We start from the raw sequence: 24,976 nt of genomic DNA on the forward strand, positions 1-24,976 counted from the left end.
TTATCTCATCCTTGGTGCCATCTACTGGTGTCTGTGTGCAATGCATCAAATCATATGCGTGGCATTGGTTGGACATGCTTTCATATATTTTTAGATGTGTTTTATATTTTTCTCTGTTTTTTTTTTTGTTTGTTTGTTTTGTCAGATGGAGGGAATGCCTAATCAAATCAATAGGTGAGTAAGCACAAACATACATCTTTAAATGTTATATTACACAAGCCTCCCAAATGAACTGATTGTGCTTTAATGTTTGAAATATTATCTGTGTCCTTAGGCACCATAGAGGTGTAAATCCAGTGAAAAAAAGTAATTTACACTTCACTCCTTAATGGATCGTTAATTTAAAGTACAATAACACGATATATCAAATCAATGGAAAGATCTTGGGTTATAAATGTTTCTTGGCTAGAAGCATCAGTAGGTTCCTATTTGAGGTTGCTATATTTTCTGTGTTTTGGTTGCCTCAGTGTGTCCTTATCTGAGCCCTCGTGTCCCGTTCGGTGTTCATGCGTCAGTCCCTTTGTGTTTCCCTGTCCCTGTACTTGTTGTAAAGTGTTTGTATTCAGGTTGGTATTCATCTCCGCTGGTTGTTTCCCATTTTACTTTGAAGGTTTGCTTTCTTTCATTTCCTGCATCAGTTTTGTTCCCTGACTCCCTTGATTCCCTGGTTATTTTTACCTGTTGTTAAGTGCATTTTCCTTCCTACTGTTTCCCATCAGTATTTAGATGTTTGTGTTTAACTATTCCTGTCTTCTCTGTGGCCTTTGTTGGATTGTGTGTTGTTTATTCCTTCTGTGTCGCTTGTGGGTTTGTTTGTATTTAGTTAGGTTTGAAGATATTTTTTTGTTTATTTACCTGGTGGTGCTTTTTCATGAACTCTCAGGAGAGTTGCAGTACAGCTTGCTTTTTGTTTCTTATGCTGTGTCCTGGGTCCTCTAGCACAAAGTGAGTTCAGCATACCCAGGATATCGTTCTGTTATCTGGATTCACTTAGTCTAACAGTGGCTATCAGGATAAGTGCTCATTGTTCTGTTTTCAAGCTGGTTATCACCCTGATAACGTTAACCCAGTTAACCGACAGTTTCTCCTGCACATTCACATGAAAGAGGTGACACTGGCAACATCTAATCCAGGGGTGTCGGACTCCAGGCTTCGAGGGCCGGTGTCCTGCAGGTTTTAGATGTGTCCTTGATCCAACACAGCTGATTTAAATGGCTAAATTACCTCCTTAACATGTCTTGAAGTTCTCCAGAGCCCTGGTAATGAACTAATCATTTGATTCAGGTGTGCTGACCCAGGGTGAGATTTAAAACCTGCAGGACACCGGTCCTCGAGGCCTGGAGTTCGACACCCCTGATCTAATCAACCAAAAATGTCACACAAGAAGATAAAACTGTAATATATGAAGAGGTTAAACACATAAAATAGTTTGCAACACAGCTGCTGCTGACAAATCGTTGATATAGCAATGCTTCTTGGCAATAAAACTACCATTGGAAGTCTATTTATTCCCCCTTAAATGGTGTGATATATGGTTAGGGTTAGGACAATTTAAGTCTGAGGAAACAAGAGACACTGGTAACCTAACAATTTTATTCAATTACCACACAGCTGCCTCAGTAGCATGTGGAAGAACTGTACACAGCCACAACAGCCTGACACCTCCTCCTCATGCTAAGATGGCATCCCATCCTTTAACCAACATTTGTTTTTAAGTCAGCCAGTGTGGCTTTGTTGGTCCCTCTGCCATGAACTGCACAACTAAGCTGATCCCACAATTATTCAGTGGGGTTGAGGTCAGGACTGTGGGCAGGCCATTCCATCCTCTCCACTCCCAATTCTGGAGGTAGTCACTGTTAAACCCTGATCTGTGGGGGACACTTGTCATCTTGGAGGTCCCAGACTGTGGAGATATGGGATTGCTGCTGGCTGCAAAATCTCATCTCGATATCTCTCTGAAGAGAGATTGTCTCCAATGATGACAAGTCTTGTTCTGGACTCATCGCTGAACATAACGTTCCTAACATGTTCAGGTTTCAGTGCACATGTTGCTGACACCAGCATAAATGGGCACAACAATGAAGGGCAGTTATGACAGGTCTCCTGGCAGTCCTACGAGACCAGAGATTGGCTTTGTGCAATCTTGCATCATCCTGCAAAACTTGACTGCAAATCTGTAGAAGACCGCCTACAGTTCCTAAGTACTAACAGGGTGAGGAAATGGTCTTCTTAGAATGCCCACTTTGCGGCCCGTCTCTGACATCACTCATTATATGGAACTTTTCCTTTAATTTGGACATGGTACCATGGCTCCCTTCAGATGCTCAACCCACAAATGCATTTTCTGTACAAATGTGGCACCATTTAAGGGGAAATAAACAGACTTTCCAATGATAGAAAATTTTCCGCCATGAAGGATCGTTACAACCTAGAAATCATTGATCAAACAAAAACTTCCTTATTTTTTGTACAAGGTTTATAAAAATCAGAATACAATTGTAAGCTTAGTCTACAAATTTAACGTAAGGTCAGTGATCACAAATAGGTGCCCTGTTAGAAGATCATATTGTTTATCAAAGAGTAAAATTGTTGTAAATTTGTTTGGAGCCAAAAATAAAAGAAAAAAAATCAAGAAATAAAGTTGGATTCAAAAATCTATATTTTATTGCTGATACTCATCACGAAAGCAAAAGGACATTAGATACAAAAGTCCAAGGGACTTTCCAGGAATGGTGATGGTATTTTCTAGAGGACCTACTGGTCACAAGGTGGTGAGTTCATATCCATTGATGTCTAATCTCGAACATAACCTCGTCCAAAGAAGTTTAGCATCACAGCATAATTAGGTAACCTCAGGATTTATAGTGCAGGACTCAGATATGCATTTGGGTCCACATTCAAATCACATTGTGACAAAAAGAACCCCAGTACCGTACAAATGTACTCAAAAAAAACCATTGTAATGTCTTAAGGCAAAGATGCACGTGCAGGCAATATATAGCAAAAACATGGACAGCAAACTGAGAAATTAACTGACATAAATGGCTCTAATGTGTCAGCACGTGTCAAATGAACCATGCTTTATGCATAAATACAACCACTGCAATTATGAATATAAAAAAATCAGTGAATCAGTGCAGCTGCAGCACGTCAGTGGTTTGCATTTATAAAATTCTATAAAGTCCTACCGATGTACAATGTTTAAGCAATTCAAAAATGAGTAATACCTTACTGAAAGGATTAAAAAAAAGCATGCAAGCAACAGTTCACAAAGCATGCAGAGTAACAATTACAAGCAAAAAACAGCTCAGTGATTGTATTCACAATTCTCTACATGCAGCCATGCAAAACAGAACAAAGACAAATGAGCAACACTGCTGATTAAGCATATTTTGCACACATTTGCTCTGCAAGGCAATGAAGTATAGATGAAATGCTTTTTCCCCATCCAGAATTATTAATCTTAACAAGGTCATGGTGTACGTATGTGTAAGCATAACTCTTGAATAACAATTGTAAAAATCGGAATAGCTTGCAAAATACACTATGTCTTTCACTTTCTTTGTTGCAGGTTCCCGAAGATCCACGTGTCTGTTTTCATAAAGTACCAGTCGATCAACATCAGCTTAAAAAGGAGGGAGGCGGTCCGAGTGCGTGGTGGAAAGGAATTCTGTTGAACCAGCCAGCCTGCCTTTTGCAACTACCTGCCAAAAAAACCCAATGTAACCTACCTTTGATGTTGTGCTCACTGTTGTGCTCACAGTCCTTACGTCATCCCCAGCATTTAGATGGAGCCCAAAGCACTTCTATCCTAATGTGTCTGAGCCTTGCACAACATTTCATAGACCATGGCAAGGGGCAGAGACTGTTAATCTGTCGACAAGTATATGGACTACCCACTACCTACCTGCAAAGACACAGGGTTGACATTGTACACTTGCATTGTGAGCACAGACAAAACACAAACACACACACACTCACACACACACACACACACACACACACACACACACACACACACACACACACACACACACACACACTACAACCAATGTTCCCTCTAATTTTTCATGTGTCTGAGCGAACGCACAAACTCTCTGAGCGGTCCCTTGGACCACTGTGAGCAACAGCAGACGTGTGCACTGTGGTCACGCCAGCATCGAATCCATCCAAGTTACATGGTTTATTAAAATAATCAAATTACAGCATTTATGTTAGACTACTTTTAATTAACTGCTTTAGCCCACTTACAATGAAAATTAAAAAAAAAATCTTGTTCATGACCTGTGTATTATGTTAACACTATTGGAAGTAAAAATTTTCCAATTTTGAAAACACAACTTTCTTTTTTTTTTTTTCATAAAGCTCTGACTTGTATTATGAGTATGAGTCTGTGGTCTGGGAGAGAGTCCTGTAACTCTGTCTGCAAAATACAGTATATAATGACCAATGTTGGGCAATTAATTATATAGTTACTTCTTTAAAAAAGTAACAGAGTTATGCAAACAAAGTTTTTTGCAGCTGTTTACCTAAAAATGCAGCCGAGGCGTTTTTTTAAATAAACATTTCAAACTATTTACTGAACAATCAGGCGTTCTGCATCAAATTTGATGCCACACAAATTATTTTTGCCACTCCAAAAAATAATTTCTGTCCACTATGAGATAAAGGAGAACAACAGCCTGATACCTGCAGGCCTGACAACAGGAGATGTATCACTCCTGTAACACCTGTAACATTCAGTAGTCGCCTCATTGTTCTGACACACAACAAAACTATTGACTACACTTCACACTAACTACACAAGATTTGCGCTAAATGTCGCAAATCTCTCACATCTCAAAACACCGCCGTCACTCATCAAACTTCCCCCCTTCATGAAAAACTAAATGCCATGTTGCCATATCATTTTTTGATTGGTGGACATGGTACATTTTTCCACCAATAGGAAAGGGTGGGGGTTTTTTGGTTTTGTTTTTGCTCACAGGTAGAGAGCGCTTTCGAGCGTTTTCCTTATAAAACGCCGTTTTTACCGTTTCTTCCCGCAGTAAATATAAACAACGATAGTATTCAGGAAGAAAACCAAACATTGCATATATTTTTATCATAACTCTGGTTTTACGTGGCCTATCAACACAATTTAAAAACTGGTATAAAGTCCACACTTTTTCCGTTAATTGTTCCATCTGTCCTGCTCACATCTCCAATGGTTGTACACGTTGTCATTAACGTGGCTTCACTCCACATCAGCCACACCGCTTTGCTAGCTAGCAAACCGGTGTCATAGGACGCTATGACACATAAGGACGCTGTCAGAGCCTGTCAACGACGTTGATTGGCTGCGTATATACGAATGTGAATCGCATTATTGGCTGGACTATGGAATAAGGTGGCATCGTTCTAATCCCATACGGGAGCAGCCAGTCACTTACTGACTAACACTGCAAAACAGAATTGTTAAAGTATTAATTTTAATTTCAATTCAGGTTAGATTTATTTTCTGTGTGCAACGCAGATTTTCTGTGCGCAGAGACCGTGCCAGCAGTGCGCAATTGCGCACACGCGCAGCTTAGAGGGAACATTGACTACAACTCATACACAAGATTTTACATTCAAACAAAACATAAACAAAATTCTGTAATTACAAGTATTAAAGTATGTTAACACTTAGCTGTGCGTGTCACCGTCAGAATGCCTATCATGTTTTATTTGTGAAAAGAAGAAACTTCTCATTTTCAGATAATATCGGGTTTATGTAAATCTGTTGTGTTTAGGTTTGACACTTAAAAGAGAGTTTTATTTGCTTATGTGCCCCCACCCCCCTTGTTCCCCCTCACTTTACTAGAGAAATGGATATTTAAGACTCTTTTATAAGAATATTGTCACCTAAAACAGACACAACTTGTATTACAAAGTATGTACAGTAAATATTTAAGATGTTATAGGTATTTTAACTAAGTCCATTTAATGCCCCGCTAGCTAACTTTGCACAGCGCTTCAGTTTAAGAAGAAATCTAATATTTTATAGTTTGTGTATCTACACTGTGATGGTGGCTATTAGGACTGCTGCAGGACTCCTAGCTACTGTATGACTGTGTGGTTCTGTATGAGTGCATACCGTAAGGAGGTCAGTGGGTATTTGAGGGAGTGCATGCACGTATGTGAGTGCTGGTGTGAATGTGGTGTGTGCAATAGTTTGTTGGTCTAGTGAACCAATATGCCAGCCTCACACACAGTTGTCCTGTTGTTAATCTAAATCTGTGGGTCTATGTCTTAGTCCAGGTCTCTTTCTGTTTCTCCCTCTTTGACTCCTTTTGTCTCTTTGCTTTGTTGGGACATACAGGGTAACATAAAGGGGGTGGGAGTATAACGTGGGGTGACTGGTGTGCCTGAGTATTGAACTCAAGTAATAATGAATTAGTAAGGCCTGTCCCAGCCTCACCTGTGGGTGTGTTCTTGTGTAAATAGATATTCTGTAGATGCCAATTAGCAAATATGGAAAAGATGATTAACTTACAGCATTGAAAGAGATTCCTTCAAAAATAATATTAACACTTAATAAAGGTTTTCACTGTAAATCTCTGTTGTGCTTTTTAACATTTATTATTTTAACCAAAGCTATGAAGTTTTTAAAGGGCAAACCGTGTAAATGGATGAGACATGTGACAGTATATATAATAATAATAAATACACATTATGGTTTATTCTCTGCTGTTTAAATGGCTAAAGCAGCCTTTCACCCTCCCCCCTGTCCGGTCATTTACCCACTGTATCATTTAGGTTATGCAGATTTAGTTACTAATAAAACTAAAACTAGCTCACTTTTGAGCATCTTTTCTCCTGGGACTTGGGCTTGTCTGTTGCATTGTATACATTAGATGGTTAGTAAGTCTCATTATTAGTTGTTCAAATCTGCTTGGAGTTTGGAAGAAGGATTCAATTAAATTGTATTTTATTTATATAGCACCAGATCACAACAGCAGTCACCTCAAGGCACTTTATATTTTAAGGTAAAGACCTTACAATGAGACAGCCATCTGCAGTGACCAGCTGGGGGTGAGGGGAGAGATGCAGGACAGAAGACACGTTGTGGAAGAGTAGGAATCCAAACTAGGAGCTGGTTAAACAGAAGACAGGCCTTAATTCTACTACTAGACAAACTCAGAAGTAAAAGTCAGCCAGTAATCTAGGATCAAAGAGCTCTATTGGAGGGATATGGTATGGATGAATGCATAATGGGTGCATTGTAATGTACAGTGTTGCAGAAAAGTCAGTGTGGTCACAAAAAAATAATGGGTACATGGACATCTATGCAGAGTTTCACTTTCAGGCTCTAGTGATGAAATTTACTCAAACCCAAGTGGACTTGCTCAACTCAGCGACACTAAAAATGTAACACTTTCTTTAAACTTCTTAATTGACTCCATATTGGAGCTGCTCTTCTTTTGCAGGCAGAATTTCCACACTTATTCCAGTTGTTTTACAATCCAACCAATCTATGGTAAGCTTTCAATAGCTACTAACAAAACAAACAATCACCATCTTCCTGTTATGGTTTTGCAATCATTCCTTCATTTTCCAGGAGCACAGAGTGGCAGAAAGAATTGCTGTTTGAAGGATTGGGCCTTACAAGGAACTAATATCGAACCAGTGTCATAGTTTTAAGGCACTGCATTTTTCAATAGGCTTCTCTTTCATTATTATAATTTTTCTTTTGAAAAGAAACAGAATTACATCAGTGATATGGTTTCCACATCTGCAAGTGCACGGGGTACACTTGGGTCAGGTCTTGTTTCTGGAAATTTTCTTTGCAACAGCTACACTCTAAAAAAAAAAACTAAATGCAAATAGAAGTTAAGGAGCCAGTACACTGAACTCTTTATCACTGAATGAGATAAAGCTGCTACTACAAAATAAAAGCTTTGAAAGAACAAATTCAGATTTGAGAGGAAAAATATAAAGTGTTGAGCAGTTGCATTAGTATTTGAAAATAAATGTATGTATGTATTTCTTTATTTATATTTATGTTTATTTATTTATTTATAAATGTAAAAGGGTAATAGTTTTTCCCAAATACTTTCCTTAATAATTCAGCTGCCATAAAAGGCCACGTCTCACACTAGTTTCTGTCAAACTCGCTGCAACAGGATGAGTCATGAAGGAAACGAAGAGAAAAACTGGAAGGAAGTTGCACAAGGAACTAGGGCGGCAATTTCCCAACAAACTAAAAGTAGGGCAAGCGTGTGTTTGTGTGGGACAATGTGGGATACATCAGAAAAATAAACACACAACAAAGTATGTGTGTACAGCTTTTGCATTAGTATGCCAAAGACATGTATAGGTCATTTGAATTCAACTTTTCCAACACCCTTGCTAAGTAAATAAGGATAACAGGAGCTCTTCATATAGTCTTATTTTTCTTATGCTCTTACTGTTAGGAATTCTGGTAACTTATTTCCAGTGGCTGTTCTGTCTGATAATCAACTTTTTTTTCTTTTCTTTTTTTTTGCATCTCTTTTCAACACATTTGTCAGTTCTAACAATTTAGAGCATATTATGAAACTCACACATAGTGTGTTTCTTTATGACATACCTACCCTTGTGCGAAACCAAAAAAATAACTAGCAAAAAAACCAAAATACTCTTTGAGAATTTCTTTCCACTAACTTAAGTCAGTTAAAACCAGTATCTGGGTATCTGTTGTCACCTCAATGGTTTTTCTTTGGGGTAGTTTTCATCATATTTGCTCAAGTACAGCTTATGACCTTGTGGTGACTTGCAAGTTCACCCACTGGGCAGAGAATTGGACTTATGGACTTAAACCATGATAAAGGTCTTAAATTGTGGAACAGGGAGATGAGGGACTAAACTCCAATACAGTCCTATACCTAGGCATCCCATCTGAAATATTCTGGACAAAGATAAAAAGTGCTCCTTAATTCATTTCAGTTTTTTTAAATATTGCACAACATAAAAGACCCAGTTGCCTTAAAGCGCTTTATGTTGCAAGGTAAAGACTCTACAACAATAATGGAAAAAACACCAAAATTCAGATAAACCCTTAAGAGTGAGCACTTGGCAGCAGTGGGAATTAAAAAACTCCCTTTTACCAGGAAGAAACCTCTGGTGGAACCAGGCTCTGGAAGGTGTAGCCGTCTGCTTTTGGGGGGAAGGTTGGGGCTGAGGGGAGAGATGCGGGACAGAAAGCACACTGTGGAAGACATATCCCACAGAATGAGTTTGGCATAAAAAGGCTGTATTCATATTCATCTTCTGAGATATTAAATGGGGTGGTGTAGCTCCGGATGGAGAGCAGGCCATCTACTAATTAGAAGGTTGATGACTTGGTGAATGAGGCATGTTTTATTAAGAGCTTCAGTGTTTAAGTAGAGTAAAAAAGTGCTAAGAACCAGTCCATGTACTTGACTTTATATTAAAAATATAGCCCCCCCTTTAAAAAAATAATAATAATTAAGATCAAACTTCAGAGCAGATATCACATCTGCATGCATCTGCATTCGACAGACTGTACCTTTAACAGACTGCCAAAGGGGGAAAGCGAGATTCAAATATTTGGCTCCGCCTCTGCTGCTGCTGCATGTCGTCGCGGAAATAGAAACTAAACAGGGCAAAACAAAATGGGAGCATCGTTAGATACTCCAACGAGGTGCCCTCTCTGCAACGAGCTGACGCGGGACCCGGTTACTCTGAAGTGTAACCACCGTTTCTGTCAGCGATGCATTGGAGACTTGTGGAGCATTAACCCGAACGGGCCGTACCACTGTCCGGAGTGGAGGTGTAAAACCGAGTACCAGACTTTGCCGTTTCATAGCAGTTTGATACGGTCACCAACTCCCAGAGGACAGGCACAGCCTCGCAGCACTGCAGGTACTGTTAAGATGGTTAGGTTAACATTTAAATTGTAACCGGACGAGTGAAATAACGGCCCTTAAAACTACAAACGTGAAGGCGGGATTATCAAAAAATGCTAGCTGCTAACGTCAGAGGTCTCCCGCTCACAAGCAAAATGGGCGTTACGCATGTGTTCAGTACTGTAAACTAGACAACTAAACCGACTACTGCATACTTATAATCGCATTCTAGCTGTAGCTAGTAAATGTTCACTAGTTTACTTCTAATCCAAAGACCTTAATAAATAGCAAATAGGTTGCGCTTTCTAAATGGAAGATACCATTTGATCAACCTTAGGGGACGTAAAAGTACTATAAAACTAGTAGCACATGATGGTCTAATCTTTAATTTGGGGGAAAAATGGATTTAGCAAAACAGAACTTTGTTTGATATGTGCATGTATGACCAGTGACAGATAAATTAACATATTTTTCGATTGTATTCATTTATTAATGGATAACAATGACGCATCATTATGTGAAATGAAGAACTCGCAGTTTAGGTTAAAAGACTATATTTTTGGTGTCTTTTTTTTTTTTTAGCCCAATTGTACCAGTGGCATCCTCAGGTGAAGGCACCACTTGTCTGTTGGTCATGTAGTCGACTAGTCATGCACATCCCTACTGCAAACAGTGCTAAGTTGTTGCGTTTTGTATCATGTTGTTTGGCCACGTCTCATTTGTAAAACAAATCTGATCTCAATGGGATGTGCTGGTAAATAAAGGTAAATAAATACATGTGCTTAACAATGGATGCAGCCTGCAGGAAAGAAAATCAATAATACTATTTCTAGCATTTCTTTGGTGTTATATTATGTTGTTAAAAAGGACAACAGACAGGGGACTACCACTCTATCTGTGATACATTATACATCATTGCCAACTGCTATACCATTTGGGCTCTAATCTTCTAATCTGTCGTAGTTAGAAATATTCATCTTTAACTGTTTTTTGTGAGATTGTTAGATTTATATTTGAGTACTAAGCAACAATTTTCAGCATTTCAATGTCCATCCATTTTCTTAACTACTTATCCGACGTAGGCCTACGGGAGTGCTAGAGCTTATCCCTTCTGACAACGAATGAAAGACGAGGTACATCCTGGATAGGTTGCCAGGACTAACACAGAGAGAGAAAGCTATAAATAGTTAAATAACTTATTCACCTAGTAATCACCAGTAAAATGCCTTTCATATAAAAGTTGGGGAAGCAAAAACCCATAATGCATTCTTAAAAAAAGTCTAATTATGAAGTAGTATAACATTTAACACTCAAGTGAAATACAGGTACCTCAGAATTTGATTGTATTACAGTTCTTGAGAGCAAATTTCCTTTGTTTCTTGCTGTCATAAGGTTTAAAACAGAATATCTTAAACAAAACATTAGCTCTTGTGTAATTTAATGGGAGCAGTGTTCGGCATTTGTTTACAGTGTCACAGATCAAAGTCCAATTAAAACTCTGAGATCAAAGTTTGAACTCTTTTAAAGCAAATAGACAGTAGGGTTAAAAGTCTGTTTCTGACGCGTGATCATGAGTGTAAGCAGCACCTTTAAACCTTTAATGCACTGAACAGTTACATCTGTGTTGCTTACCTTCCTTCCTTACAAGGCAACATCATCACAGAACTCCTAAGTAGTTAGTACACTGTCTTCAGTTGCTTAAAGTGGACTTGAGGGCAGGTGTGCTTGCAGAAGGCAGCATGCAGGTGTTTATATGAAACATTGCTATGAAAGTGCAAACTCAGCCTTCTCTAAAAACAGTTTTGCTTATCTTTTATTATATTTTTTAAGGTTCATCCACCAGTAACAATGAAGAAAGTACATCTGACTCAAGTTTAAGGAGGCCATCGCTCACCAGCCGACTCCTCGGAAAGAGGAAGGCCAGCACACCTGTACCTGAACAGCCTGAAACAAAGAGAACAACTGTCGAGAGCCCCCGTGCATGGCCCAGTGACACAGAGATTCCCACCACTTCCTTGTCAAATAACACTGGGGAGTCAACTGCTGTGGAAACATCTAAGAAAGTAGTACAACCAGACTCTTCCCAATCTAAAAAGGGTGATGGCTCAACCTCCAAGGAGAACTCTGACAGCAATGGAGCATCTGCAAGCGATGGGCCACAAGCCATCTCAGTCCAGCATAAATCAGAAAAGGCCATCATACTGGATGACTCTGACAATGAAGTCGACATATGTGATGCACCTCCTCCTGCAACCCCCAAGAAAGACCCGCAAGTAACAGGGGTATGTGTGACACCAAAGAAGCCTTTGTCAACTCCCACCTCTCACAGTCTTCCTGCAACCTCAACTCCAGGAAAAGATAAGCCTCCTGTGCACCATGTTGGCAAGTCATCTCCGATTCCAAGCAAAATTAATTTACCTGCTTCAGGATCCTCAAGTCATGTTGGCATCTTCTCCAGGGCAGAAAACAAAAGCGCCAGCCCTGTGCCCTGTCATTATTGTCCTAAAACTCGGTGTCAGTCTGCAGTGAAGACTTGTCTGGTGTGTGGGGCCTCCATGTGTTCAGAGCACCTGCGGCCCCACCTGGACACCCCAGTTTTCCAAAATCACACCCTGGTTTCTCCAGTGGAAGACATTTCCCTCTGGAGGTGTCAGGATCACCATGAGATAAACCGTATCTACTGTCGGCAGTGTGCAGTGTGTGTGTGCACTGTGTGTACCGTCATAGGTTCCCATCGTGACCACGAATGCGTCAGCATCAGGGAGGCAGAGAGAGAGCTCAGGGTGAGTGCTGCTGACTTAATGCATGTGAGATCTGATTTCAATGCATAGTACCTGAAGATAATCAGATGAGAAATAATTACACAGATACACATGGGGTAAAAACAAAAATATAGTGTTTTGTGGGAAATCCCTTGCAGTGACCGAGCATCTGAAATATTTGATCTGATAGATATCAGTAGATGAGGTGCTGAGCTGGGTTAACTTTGGACTGGTTGCGTTAGTGCGCCCCTGGAGTAGAAAAGAAGCACACATCCAAAAATATTTCAACTCATCTGTTTGTTCCGACAAGCATAACGTGAAAACAAACACTGCATGAATAACACGCAGTCTAACACACAAACACAAGGCAGATAGACAACAAACAAAATCATTACCACTGTAATCACTTTTTGTGCTCATAATGATCTGTAAGCAGGGTTATATTTGGCAATGGTGAGCCGGTCCCTGAAGTAATCTTTGCTTCTGTTTCCTGATACTTGGTTTCTTAATTTTATTCAAAATAATCTAGTTGTCTCTCTTGTCTTTCTGTGTGGTCATGTATCTTCAGTCTTTTGTTTGACCATTTATGATAGCGGATTATCTGAATATAGAATGACCGTTCCTATGAGTTTACTTGCTATTTTGACAGCCATTTTTTTTACTAATCATTTGTCATGTAACTTCTAGATGTATTGTAGGAAGTCTGTTGTCCTCCACTTTACACTGTTGCCCCTAGCAGAGAAAACACAGGTCTGTTTATTCACACGGAAAATGTATAAGGTTCACAAAGTTAAAAGATGACAGAGATTTAGAGGGGTATCTTAATGGTTTTGCAAGCAACAGCCATTTGTATCTAATTTAGTACAAAATAATAATGTTTTTCAGTTGATCTAAGCTGCCAGCTTATTAAAAATAACCCTCATCATTTTAGGCTTTTCTCAAAATACGTCTTGGGACTTTATATTTTGGAGAATCTGCTCAAACTACTTTGCTTCAAATTCAAAGTGGCGAAGAACATAGCCTGAAGAACAAAAAATATGTAACTGTCCAGCTGTGAGCATACAGCACTTGTGGCTAAATATAGACATAATCAAAGCCATAGACTCGTGACTTGTTTTTAATCTTTGCGGACATTTTTCCTCAGGGAAACCTGAAAGAAGAGATCAAACAACTGCAAGAGGCTGAGCAGCAAGTGAAGGACCGAGTGACTGAGCTCGCTCAGAAGAAAGAGACTTTCAAAGTGAGTTGGCTAAGTCTGTTGTTAAATATACATACGTTCGTTCTGCTTAGCCGCTAAGAATTACAAGAGATTTTCTTTCACACCCATTGCATTGAAATTTAAGGGTTTTTTTTAGAAGTGCATATAATTGGCTAAAATTAGTTAATAAACTTCTCCACTTCTTTGTTTCATGTCAGAATAGGAAGGCTTTATACAAGTAATACAAATATTAGGTGGCTTTGTTTGAAAATGTAAAGAAATTAAGCTTAAGGTTTTTAGGTTAGGGTTACATGGTTGATTGCTGCCCCCAACTAAATACTTCTCCTTGAGTAATAGTCATTCATTCGAGTGATTAATTGACAAGCTGTTTTTTTGTATTTTTAGGGCACTAGTCCCAGGGTGCTACATTGCAGCACAAAGCTTTATTAAGTTGCAGCAACTCTTAAATAGAATCTTACACTGAAGTGAGTGGCCGTACTAAAGTAATTCTTTTTCCCATCTGCAAGTATGCTAAAGTCCAAGTGGGATAAATGTTACCATGACTGAGAGGGTCCATGCAGATGTCCGTCTCCCTGCATGTTATTTTGACCATGCAAACTCTTCTGCAGAGACCATTCTGTTTACCACTTACCGAGTGTTGCCACTTCCTTCCGACTCTTAGGAGGCAGCCTTGAGTCATTTCTGTTGCTCAATCTGGATTTTATTTTGAACTGAGGAAACCAGTTAATACAAAAAGGAAAACATAAAAATGCCATGTTTGAAATTTAAATAGACTGGAAAAGCATCTTACGTTGAAATCTTTGCATTTCTGAAGTGTTGTACGGTATACTAGTAATAGGAAATGAGTAATAACTAACAGCAAAGAAATGCAATACTACCGCAATATTACTACATATATTTATACTGTGTCTGTCTAGGAGCTTTTGAGTGAAGCACAAGCAGGAGTGAAGCAGCAGTACAGTACCATCAAAGAGGCCTTGGAGCAGGAGGAGCAACTGGCTCTTCAGTGTGTGAAGAAGGAAGAGAACCGAGTTTTGGGGGGACTAGAGGAGAAACTCTGCCACCTCCATAGCTCCCTTCAATCCATCCAACAAGGCCTTCACACACTGGAGAGTCTGGCTGACACCAGAGGAGACAACTCTATTAAGGACCAGGCCTTCATCATGGTCAGATCATTTTTGTTGGCTTAAAAAATATATGCATATATTTACTGCTGAATTATTAATGTTTACATAGTAAAATGCCTTTTCTTTTTTCTGACATTGCAGGAATACAGCAAGATTGCCCAGCTGTAAGTAATTTGCTTTTAACTTCTGCTTTGCAGCGGTAAAATTGTCCGCTTGTTGAACATTTCACTAGCTGGATGTGCTCCCAGAAAATCAGTTTTGTAAACATGCTGCATAATCGTTTGCTTTGCATGAAAGTACTAGTTAGCTCACCCTAGTTGGTAAAAGCTGACTTTAAAAGTTCTTTTGCAATGCAATCAGCAGGGATGCTGATTTGGGAAGCGATGTGACACTTTTGTGCCGTGGGTGCAAATCCCACACACTAAGTACACACATCTAAGAAATGGAGATTGGATTTATATGTGCAATTTGCTGCACAATAGTCTTAGGGCTCATTACTGACTCAGTTCTCCTTCCTCAGGAGTGGTGAGATGGGGAGCTATGTGGAGCAGTTTGAGGCCCCGGAGGAAGTGAATCGTCCCCGGCTGAGGTGTCTGCAGCAGTGGACAGAGAAACGACTGGACACAGTTGTCATCAATACACAAAGCAAAGATAGAGATCTTAACAGGCTCCTCTGTAAGTCATGTGTTGTTTATACTACTGTTTATACAGCTCACACAGCTAATTACGCCACAGCACTAAATACATGTGGTAGGATATTCAGTTAGTCTTAATTTTCTCATCTAAATTCTTCCTCTTTAATCGTGTACACAGATGGCACCATACCCCTCTTGGATTCAGATACGGCCCATCCTAAGCTGCAGCTGTCTGATAACAGCAGAACGGTGACCTACAGCGATGCTCAGCAGGCTTACACGGAGCACGAGGCTCGCTTCAGTTCCTTCCCACAGGTCCTTTCCTCATTAGCACTGGAGGGGGGGCGTTGGTACTGGGAGGTGAGCGTGTCCGTGGATGATGGTCGATGGAAGGTGGGGCTGTGTGAGGCTCAGATAGAGAGGAAAGGCCAAAAGGACAACTCTCGTCTGGGGTTCAACAGTTACTCCTGGTGCCTGGCCTGTGACAAAAGGAAGGTTGAGGCCCTCCATAATAAAGTATCAGTTCCTGTGGATTCAGATGGACTGCAAAGGGTAGGAGTGTTCCTTGACTTTGAAGATGGTATTTTATCATTCTTTAATGTGACACCAGGGGGCAGTCTAGCTTTAATGCATTCCTACAAGCAGAGGTTTACTAATCCTCTTTACCCAGCCTTTTCTGTGTCTAAAACACACTTGTCTATCTGTGATTTGTTCGAGTCTTAAACTGCACAGAAGCACCATATCAGTTCTGCTGATTGATTTACAAACTTCATCAATCTGTGGTGCCTTTTTTAAGTGTTAATCTATTTTAGTAAAATGCGCTGTTGTGTAACTTTCTCATGGATGATAGATCTGTCCTACACTGCATACATTCCCTGACTTCTGCAAAGATCTGTAAATGTGATTTTTATATAATTTGAAAGAACTGGAATAAATAGAAATCCTATTCAATATACCTTACATGTAACAGTCGATCACTGGTAGTATTTTTTTTTTTAATAGAAAGACCAGAATTTTTTAATGGTTTTGTTTTGAGATGATGTATCAACAAATGAGAACGTTTTTAAGTGGTAGGCAAGTTATCAATGATGATCAATACACAAATATTTTGGATAGTGTTTCTATTTTGAATATTTGTTTTTTAAAATCTTCAGATTGTACTTTACATATCTCGTCTTTGTCATCCTTATTGCTCCTGTTGTGACTCATTTGTCTTTCTACTGGAATAAACTGTCAGAGTTTCCAAAGCTACGTTACTGCGTGCCATGATTCTTCCCATGGGCCTTTAAATAGAAACACAGGTGTGCGAGTGGGTGATGTGTTTCCCCACAACAGGTGACAGTTGGCGTGCTAACTTTTAAATTTCACTGCTCCCACAGCATGGGAGCTTTACTGACAACAAACACTGCCTTTGGCACAAACCCCTGATAGGATGGCAGACCGAAGCAGATGCTAAATTGTCCTTTTCTTTGCAAAGTCTGTGGCTCATTTATTCTGACTAGGGGTCTGCGCAGTTGACGTCATTGAGTGGGATCAAAGTGGTATTTACATAAACTCCTTCTGGATGATTGGTCGAGCGACTGAATGCCAGTGGTTCAGGGACAGCTGTCTGTGGATCACAGTGGATACAAACTTATTAAAGTAGCAAATGTAATATAACTGAAAACGAATCAAAGTCTAAATGGGGCCTGGGGAAAACGGCTACAGTTATTGTTACATTGTGGGGAAATGTTTTTGTTCAACTATGTCAACAGCTTCTTCTGACTTTTATTGATGTAATTTCAAACATTTAAGAAACCTGAATCTGAGCAGGTGCTCCAGCCAAGCATGACAGCAATTTCACACTTGCAGACACACGATCCAAAGGTAATCACAAACCCTACGTGGGTTTTGCTTTATTTCTCAGTCGTTTCTAGCCTGCACAGGGAGGCAGGATGCGAGACATTTCTGTGAGAGATCAAGAGGAGGAGGCTTAAACAGTCGGGATAATTAAATTCTTCTCTCCCTGTCCATCTAGTGGTCTGTCAGCCACGCTCAGCAAGCTTTTCTGGAATTGTTATCCCTGAATAAGATAAGCTGAGAGCACATAGTATGTTGGTGTAGAACAACGTGGCACATCTTCTTTAAGAAATAAAATGAATGTGATGTGAAGCCCTAAAAATCTCTATGTGGCTAAATAAAGGGACAGGGTCTTCATTAATGATCCCCATTGTTTCCCACATCTAAAACATAACAGCCAAAGTGTCTACTTGTCAAAATGTCTTCATATTAAGATCCCCTCTTCTATATCTGGCTGCTGTGTCTATGGGAATAGAATCAAATCCCTTAATTACCATGTCAGTGGCGTGTCAGTGCACGGTAATAAATTACTCAGTCGATGTGACTGAAAAGGCACAGAAATGACTATAAGTACTTGGAAAGTAATGAGCTTACTTTGGGAAATGCATTGTTTGTATCCAGTAGTTTTTTGACTTAAACAGATTACCTACAAAGTAAAGAAAGCCATTCGCATGGCTATTTACAATCGATTTCAAATCAGCTTTTAAAATCAATACTTAATTAGAAGAGATCTAAACCTGGGGAAGTATTAAGAAAAGTCTTTTGCAATAATCTCCTGTGCAAATGTAGGAACATGCTTCTTTTGTTCTGCTCGTTCATAGTAAAGTAGCACCATAAGTGGGTCAAAACAGGTCTTATTTGCAAGACCTCCGACTCTCTGAGTGGGCACTCTTCCTTTTTATTGCAAGCTTTTATCTATCATCATTGTCAGGGAAGAAAGTGGAATGGCATGAAATTATTGAGGGTCAGAGATGGTCAAACAGATGGAAGGCAGCAAGACTTCCACTTAAACTGTCTTCTTAATGCCACAGAATGTCACTCCTCCTCCGCTGTGTCTCTCTCTCTTTTTTATTTGCTGGTGACCTTGTGCTAGCCCCCTTAAAAGTTAAACAAGCTCGCTTTCAAAGTTTGATATTTGGTAACATTTAAATTTGTTCTAGGTCACATCAAAGGTTGTTCTTTGTGGAACTGGAAATAATAGGACCGTGCAGCACAAATTGCCTCATTTACTGAGCTAGGACCAGTAACCACTTCAATTTGCATTTTTCATGGGGCAATGTGCCTGAGTCGACCTTTACCTCTTGGCTCAAGATAAGTCAAACACTCTCATTATACTGATGGGGATACTGTAGCTCCCTGGAGCATATGAAAATCTACATCTATGGTACAGTAACATGGCATAATTAGGTGTCTCTATGGTTTTTCTTTACACTTCCTATGTATAACCTTTCAATATGAATCGCAGAGAAACAGCACTCACTGTTGTTCTCAAGGTTTTTCCTCAATTATCAAACACTCTTCTAACCATCTGGATGCAAAAATTATTCTCTACAACAGAAACGTACTCATGGTGCAGCTGTGCTTTCTAATCCATCTATCAAATACTCTGATTATTTTATATTTAAAAAATTTAGCTACTGTAGCCAAAGATACTAAATTTCGTTTTTGGTGTAAAGAAGACACGTATGTCATGGGCTGCTCGTTAAAAAAAGTCTTTGATCTGATGTTTTGAATAAACTTCTTTTTAATTGAATGCATTACTGGCTACTCTAGTGCCTGCCAGTGATGTGCAAAGACTAGAGCATAACTACAAAAAAAATAGCTTGATTCTTAGGATAAGACTAGCCTTAAAGAACTCATTCTGTTACTGTTTTTGTTCTGTTACAATGAAAACTGTTCATATTATGTGACCAAATTTTCAGATAGGAGGTAGTTATTGTGACCCCTCTAAAGGTTTTGATCTGTCCATCATAAGTCACCTTTAAATCATTTTTATTTTAACAAAATGGTCCAACTACTTTGAACTAGCTGTGCAGTCATAATACAAGTGCACCCCACAATTCAGTAACTTGTGTAATCAGAATCAGAATCAGAATACTTTATTGATCCCTAGGGGAAATTATTTTTTTGTTATAGTGCTCCATTACAAACAAACATTAACAAAGACAGACAATACACTAACTAAGAATAGCACAATATATACAGGCATATATATATACATAAAGTCACTTATTAATAAATAGCTGAAAAAGAAACATGTTGCAGTACTGCTGTTGCAGTAAACAGTATGTTAAGTGGATGAGTTGTACAGGGAGGTGGCCACAGGCAGGAATGATTTCCTGTGTCGTTCAGTGGTGCTTTTCGGTACTCTCAGTCTCTCACTGAACGTGCTCCTGTGACTGACCAGCATGTCATGGAGTGGGTGGGAGGTGTTATCCAACATTGTCTTTATCTTGAACAACATCCGCCTCTCCGACACCACCTTGAGGGAGTCCAGCTCCATCCCCACAACATTACTGGCCTTACGGATCAGTTTATCGAGTCTGTTGGCATCTGCGACCCTCAGCCTGCTCCCCCAGCATGCAACAGCATAGAGGATCGCACTGGCCACAACAGACTCGTAGAAAATCCTGAGCATTTTTTGGCAGATGTTGAAGGACCTCAGTCGCCTCAAAAAATAGAGACGACTCTGGCCCTTCCTGTGAAGTGCCGTGGTGTTTTTAGCCCAGTCCAGTTTATTGTCAATGTGTACTCCAAGGTATTTATAGTCCTCCACAATGTCAACACTGACCCCCTGGATTGAAACAGGGGTCAAGTGTTTCCTGGTCTTCCTGAAGTCCACTATTAATTCCTTGGTCTTTACCACGTTGAGCTGCAGATGATTCTGCTCACACCACGTGACAAAGGAGTCGATCACAGCCCGGTACTCAGTCTCATCATCCCTGCTGATGCATCCAACCACTGCAGAGTCATCAGAAAACTTCTGAAGATGGCAGGTCTCTGTGCAGTGGCTGAAGTCTGTGGTGTAGAGGGTGAAGAGGAAGGGAGAGAGGACAGTCCCCTGTGGTGCCCCTATGTTGCTGATTACCTTGTCAGACACACACTGTGGGAGACGTACATATTGCGGTCTTCCTGTCAGGTAATCAACAATCCAGGACGCCAGAGAAGCATCCACCTGCATCGCTGTTAACTTATCACCCAGGAGGGTCGGCCTGATGGTGTTGAAAGCACTGGAAAAGTCAAAAAACATGACCCTCACAGTGCTCGCCGGCTGGTCCAGATGGGTGTAGACACGATTGAGCAGGTAGATGATGGCGTCCTCTGTTCCGAGACGAGGCTGATAGGCAAATTGAAGGGGATACAGATGTGGTCTGACAATGGGTCGCAGCTGGTCCAGGATGAGCCTTTCCAGGGTCTTCATGATGTGGGAGGTCAGTGCCACGGGCCTGTAATCCTGGGGGCCACTGGGACGTGGCGTCTTTGGAATAGGGACAAGGCATGATGTCTTCCACATCACTGGGACCCTCTGCAGACTCAAACTCAGCATAAACAGTTTATGAAAGACTCCACACAACTGGGGGGCACAGGCCTTGAGGACGCGGGGACTCACTCCGTCTGGTCCAGCAGACTTGCCTGAGTGAAGTCTCCTCATTTGCATCTCAACCTGGTATTGAGTGAAGGTGATGGGTGGGGGAGGGGTGTCAGGAATCTCACAGGAGGCAAAGGTGTAACCACCTTTAGCAGCAATAACTTGAAGTAATTATATTCTGAGTCTCCCTTTACTGGACCATTGCAAGACCTTGATTATTTTCTTTTCCGCCATTCTGTTGTATATTTGCTGGTTCACTTCTGTCCTTTCTTTTGTTCCTTGACCTACTTTAGGCAAATCTTTAACTGTCAGTCAGATGACCTCACATTGACTCTAGAGTACTAAACAGGGGAGTTAATGGTCAACTCAGTGACCTCAAGGTGGCCAGACCCTGTTGCCGCAAAACAAGCGCAAATCATCACCCGTTCACCACCGTGCTTTACAGTTGGTATGAGATATAGCACTGCATTATGTCCACACATCTCCGCTTTTCTCTTATCTGTCCCAAAGACATTCTTCCAGAAGTGCTTTGTTCAGATGCAGCTTCTTTTTTGAGAGGCAAGTCTTTCTCTAGTACAATTAGAAAAAGACTGCTTGTTCAATCTTTTACTGCCATGAACCTCAACATTCAGCAAGGTAAATTGAGCCCATAGAGTCTGAGATGTAGCTGCTGGGTTTTTTGAAGCATTGTACAGTCTGACCTTGGGGTGAATTTGCTGGGAAGTCTGAAACTCTTACAAAGATTGGCAGTTGTTTTGAATGTCCCCCACTTGTGGATTCCCAAATTGGTGGGCAGCAACAATTGTTTCACAGATTATTGCTGATGTCTTTCCTTATTTTTGTTAATGATCAGTTAATGAAGTGCACTTACCTTTTTAATTCCCATGAAAAAAGTCAGGGTGTGACTATCAAATAAATCATGGTTTGATATGTTATGAGCTCTTTATCTGAGGATATAAATTTAGTACCTGCTAAGAAAACATCATAGGCAGAATACTGGTCACATATCTCTTTGATATCTCTTTAATGAGTTACACACATTCCCCCAAAACATTTTTTTATGTGTTGTGTTTTTCTGTGTGAATTTTAACCATAAAATGTTTGTAACTATAAAAACTTAATGTGCAAGTATGACCAGTGGTTGGTGCAGTCTGTACATTACCCATGTGGCCATGTCTTCTGTTGGCATGGCAACACTTGGTGAGCTCAGGTGAGCTGGGAGATTCACGTGTCTGACTTGGTCATCTGCCAGGCTTGGAACAGTTCATGGAAATCTGAGACACAAGAAGTGCTGGGCCTATTGTTGAGTGGCGTGCCTATTTTCTTCCTTCACCTTTCCCCAGGCAAATCAATTTACTTTCTACAGAATGAACGCCTTATGACTTCCATGAGAAAGTCTATCGCTGCATCTGTCCGACAGGCAGGGCTGCGCGAGTGATAAAAATCCAAATCTCACATCTGTTTGCATGGCTGGTCACTATGATGGAAATGTACAAAGAATGTTTTTATTCTGTATTCTGTGGAGAATTAAGAATCATGCACAGTGCAGACACTCGAATGGCAAACAATAAGATTCTTTATAATGTAAATTTATTTCTGTCTTCAACGATTGACATGGTAGCAGATTACAAAGAAACAGCAGCACCATTAGTTACCCTCTTTTTGTTGTCAGCTGCGGTGCCAGTTTGTCTCCTCATGCAACCTACCGTCCCACTCTCCCAGTCTATGATCACTCAGAATATCAGCAGTATCTTTCACATAGTTTATTTATATATGTGTCCTGCTGCTCTTTCACTTTGCCCCTCTGCAGGAAGGTCAGAATACAGGTCAGAGGCTCAGACTGAGCCTCAGGAAGTGACTGGGATTCAGTGTCTCGTTCAAGGACGTGTTAGTAGAAGGGATTCAGGCTGTCTCGAGAGGTTGACGTTCAGTATGCTTGATGTTTTATTTAGTTACATGCTGCTGCCTGTTATAATTTCTAACTCTGAGATTAAAAATTCTTAATTTTTGGTTGTTTTGTCACAATTGCGAGTCACACAATTGCTCTCATACCCTTCAGCTGTTAATTGGAAGCGATTGGGAATTAGCTTCCACTTTGTTTATTAGCTCAAGAACAGTGCGTAGAGAGCTTCATGGACTGGTTTCCATGGACAAGCAGCTCCATCGCAACCTTATATCACCAAGCACAATGTCAAGAGTCAACGCAGTGCTGTAACGTATGCTAACACTGGACTCTAGAGCAGTAGAGACATGTTCTCTGGAGTGACAAATCATGCTTCTCTATTCCTGCAATCTAACAGATGAGTCTGGGTTTGGCGGTTTCCTTGTCTGACTGCATTAAATATAAGTATAAATCTGGTGGAGGGTGGATTAAGATGTGGGTTTGTTTTTCAGGCTTGACCCCTTGGTTCAAGTAAAAGGAACTCCTAATCCTTCAGCATACCAAGACATTTTGGACAATTTCACGCTCCCAACTTTGTGGGAACAGTTTGGGGACGGCCCTTTCCTGTTCCAATATAACATGACATAACCAGTGCATGAAGCAAGGTCCATAAAGACATAGATGAGTGAGTTTGGTGTGGAAGAACTTGACTGGCCTGACCTCAACCTGTATTTCTGCCTTCTCCACTTTTCATGTCCAACTGTCCTGGAGCAAAACAAAACAAACCCCAAAGCGCATGTATGAAAACTTCCCCCAAAAACTTTGACTGTAAAGTGCTTTGTGTGTTTAATGTGTTATAAACTGTATACATGCTGTCCCTTATACATATTTATTTATTATTGCTTTCTTTTGTGATACGGTATTGTGTCTGATTTTACTGCCCTTCATCGCTGGCTTTATTGAAGGATAATCCCTATGTTATGCTAAGAAGAAGAATATTGTCTTCATATGGAATGCCAAATGTGTTGGGTTTAATCCATGATGATAATTACACTTCATTGAGCTGTCAGTCAGCGAAGAGTTGGACAGATTTTCTTTCCAACCATCTGTGCTCCTTTATAAACTTTTTGGCTTTTTTTGTCCATCTGTTGTCCTTTGGCACACTGCACTGACCTTATTAGCATTTAATTAAACAGTATTTGCAGAGATGAAGCTGTTCTTGGCACTTAATCTTAATCAACTTCATTTCTAGCAGCAGAAACAGGAGTGGCTCTTGATGTCTCTGCTTTAACTTCTAGAAGTGTGTCTTGTTCTGACCAAAGCTGGCTGTTCCATACTCAGACACAGAGAAACAGACCTTCTGTGTCTTTCTAATGTTTTATGTTTCCTGTATTGGGTTAATTGTTGACTGTCTAGGACTACATTCACAAATAAAAATGTCTCCACTACTGTTAATTCATTAATATGACAGTCAAAGACAGAGTGTTTCTTAATGATGTCAGTGATAGTTAGCCATCTGCGTGACCTTTTATAATTTGCTATTTCAATCACAGACATGGACTCCTATGACCTGCATCATGAAGTCATGTGAAAAGTAAGAGTACCAATGGAAATTGGTAACAGGTTTGTACCTTTTATCCTTACTTCTTGTACTTCTTGCCATTTTAATGGCTCTGTGACATCAGTTAACTGGACATTTTGACCAATCTTGCTTTAAAGATCCCCTCACCTGCAAGTTTGATGTTTTAAGGGTGTTGTATTCTTGCTTTTTAATTCCCAACAAAGCATTTCAGCACAATTTTATGACCCTCCATTTACTCTTTTTGATGCTTTTCTTGGTGGATTTTCTAGTGTGCTTATAAAACTGAAGCTCCACTTCTGCTTCTGCTTCATCTTTCAGACAGACAGCCTCATTATTTTTAAGCACGACTTGATATGACAAAATTCACAGATGAATAAATGACTGCAGGCTGTCCAGTCCCTGAGGCAAAGAAGCAGCACCAAACTGGCCTCAAATTATATTAGTTTATTTCCTGTCACTATGCCTAAAC

At 40.2% G+C, this 24,976-nt stretch overlaps 2 protein-coding genes across 2 annotated transcripts in view; both read left to right on the forward strand.

Moving 5' to 3' along the window:
• The window catches only part of LOC134631260 (LHFPL tetraspan subfamily member 3 protein-like), a 29,534-nt gene extending 22,768 nt beyond the window's left edge, over nucleotides 1-6,766 (forward strand). Inside the window, exons 3-4 of the mRNA XM_063479422.1 lie at nucleotides 146-174; nucleotides 3,572-6,766. Coding sequence (XP_063335492.1) covers nucleotides 146-162 — 17 coding nt within the window. The 3' untranslated portion in view covers nucleotides 163-174; nucleotides 3,572-6,766. The remainder of the gene's footprint in view (nucleotides 1-145; nucleotides 175-3,571) is intronic.
• A 2,823-nt stretch (nucleotides 6,767-9,589) lies between these two features.
• Nucleotides 9,590-16,848, forward strand: si:dkey-29p10.4 (E3 ubiquitin/ISG15 ligase TRIM25). Its single transcript, XM_063481037.1, has 7 exons — nucleotides 9,590-9,888; nucleotides 11,703-12,655; nucleotides 13,779-13,874; nucleotides 14,771-15,019; nucleotides 15,122-15,144; nucleotides 15,501-15,655; nucleotides 15,794-16,848. Exons 1-7 carry the CDS (start codon nucleotides 9,639-9,641, stop codon nucleotides 16,336-16,338), a joined length of 2,271 nt encoding a protein of 756 aa, XP_063337107.1. The 5' UTR covers nucleotides 9,590-9,638; the 3' UTR covers nucleotides 16,339-16,848.
• Nucleotides 16,849-24,976: the final 8,128 nt, after the last annotated feature.

The sequence above is a fragment of the Pelmatolapia mariae genome, linkage group LG7 (assembly GCF_036321145.2).
Source record: "Pelmatolapia mariae isolate MD_Pm_ZW linkage group LG7, Pm_UMD_F_2, whole genome shotgun sequence".
NCBI classification, from domain to species: domain Eukaryota; kingdom Metazoa; phylum Chordata; class Actinopteri; order Cichliformes; family Cichlidae; genus Pelmatolapia; species Pelmatolapia mariae.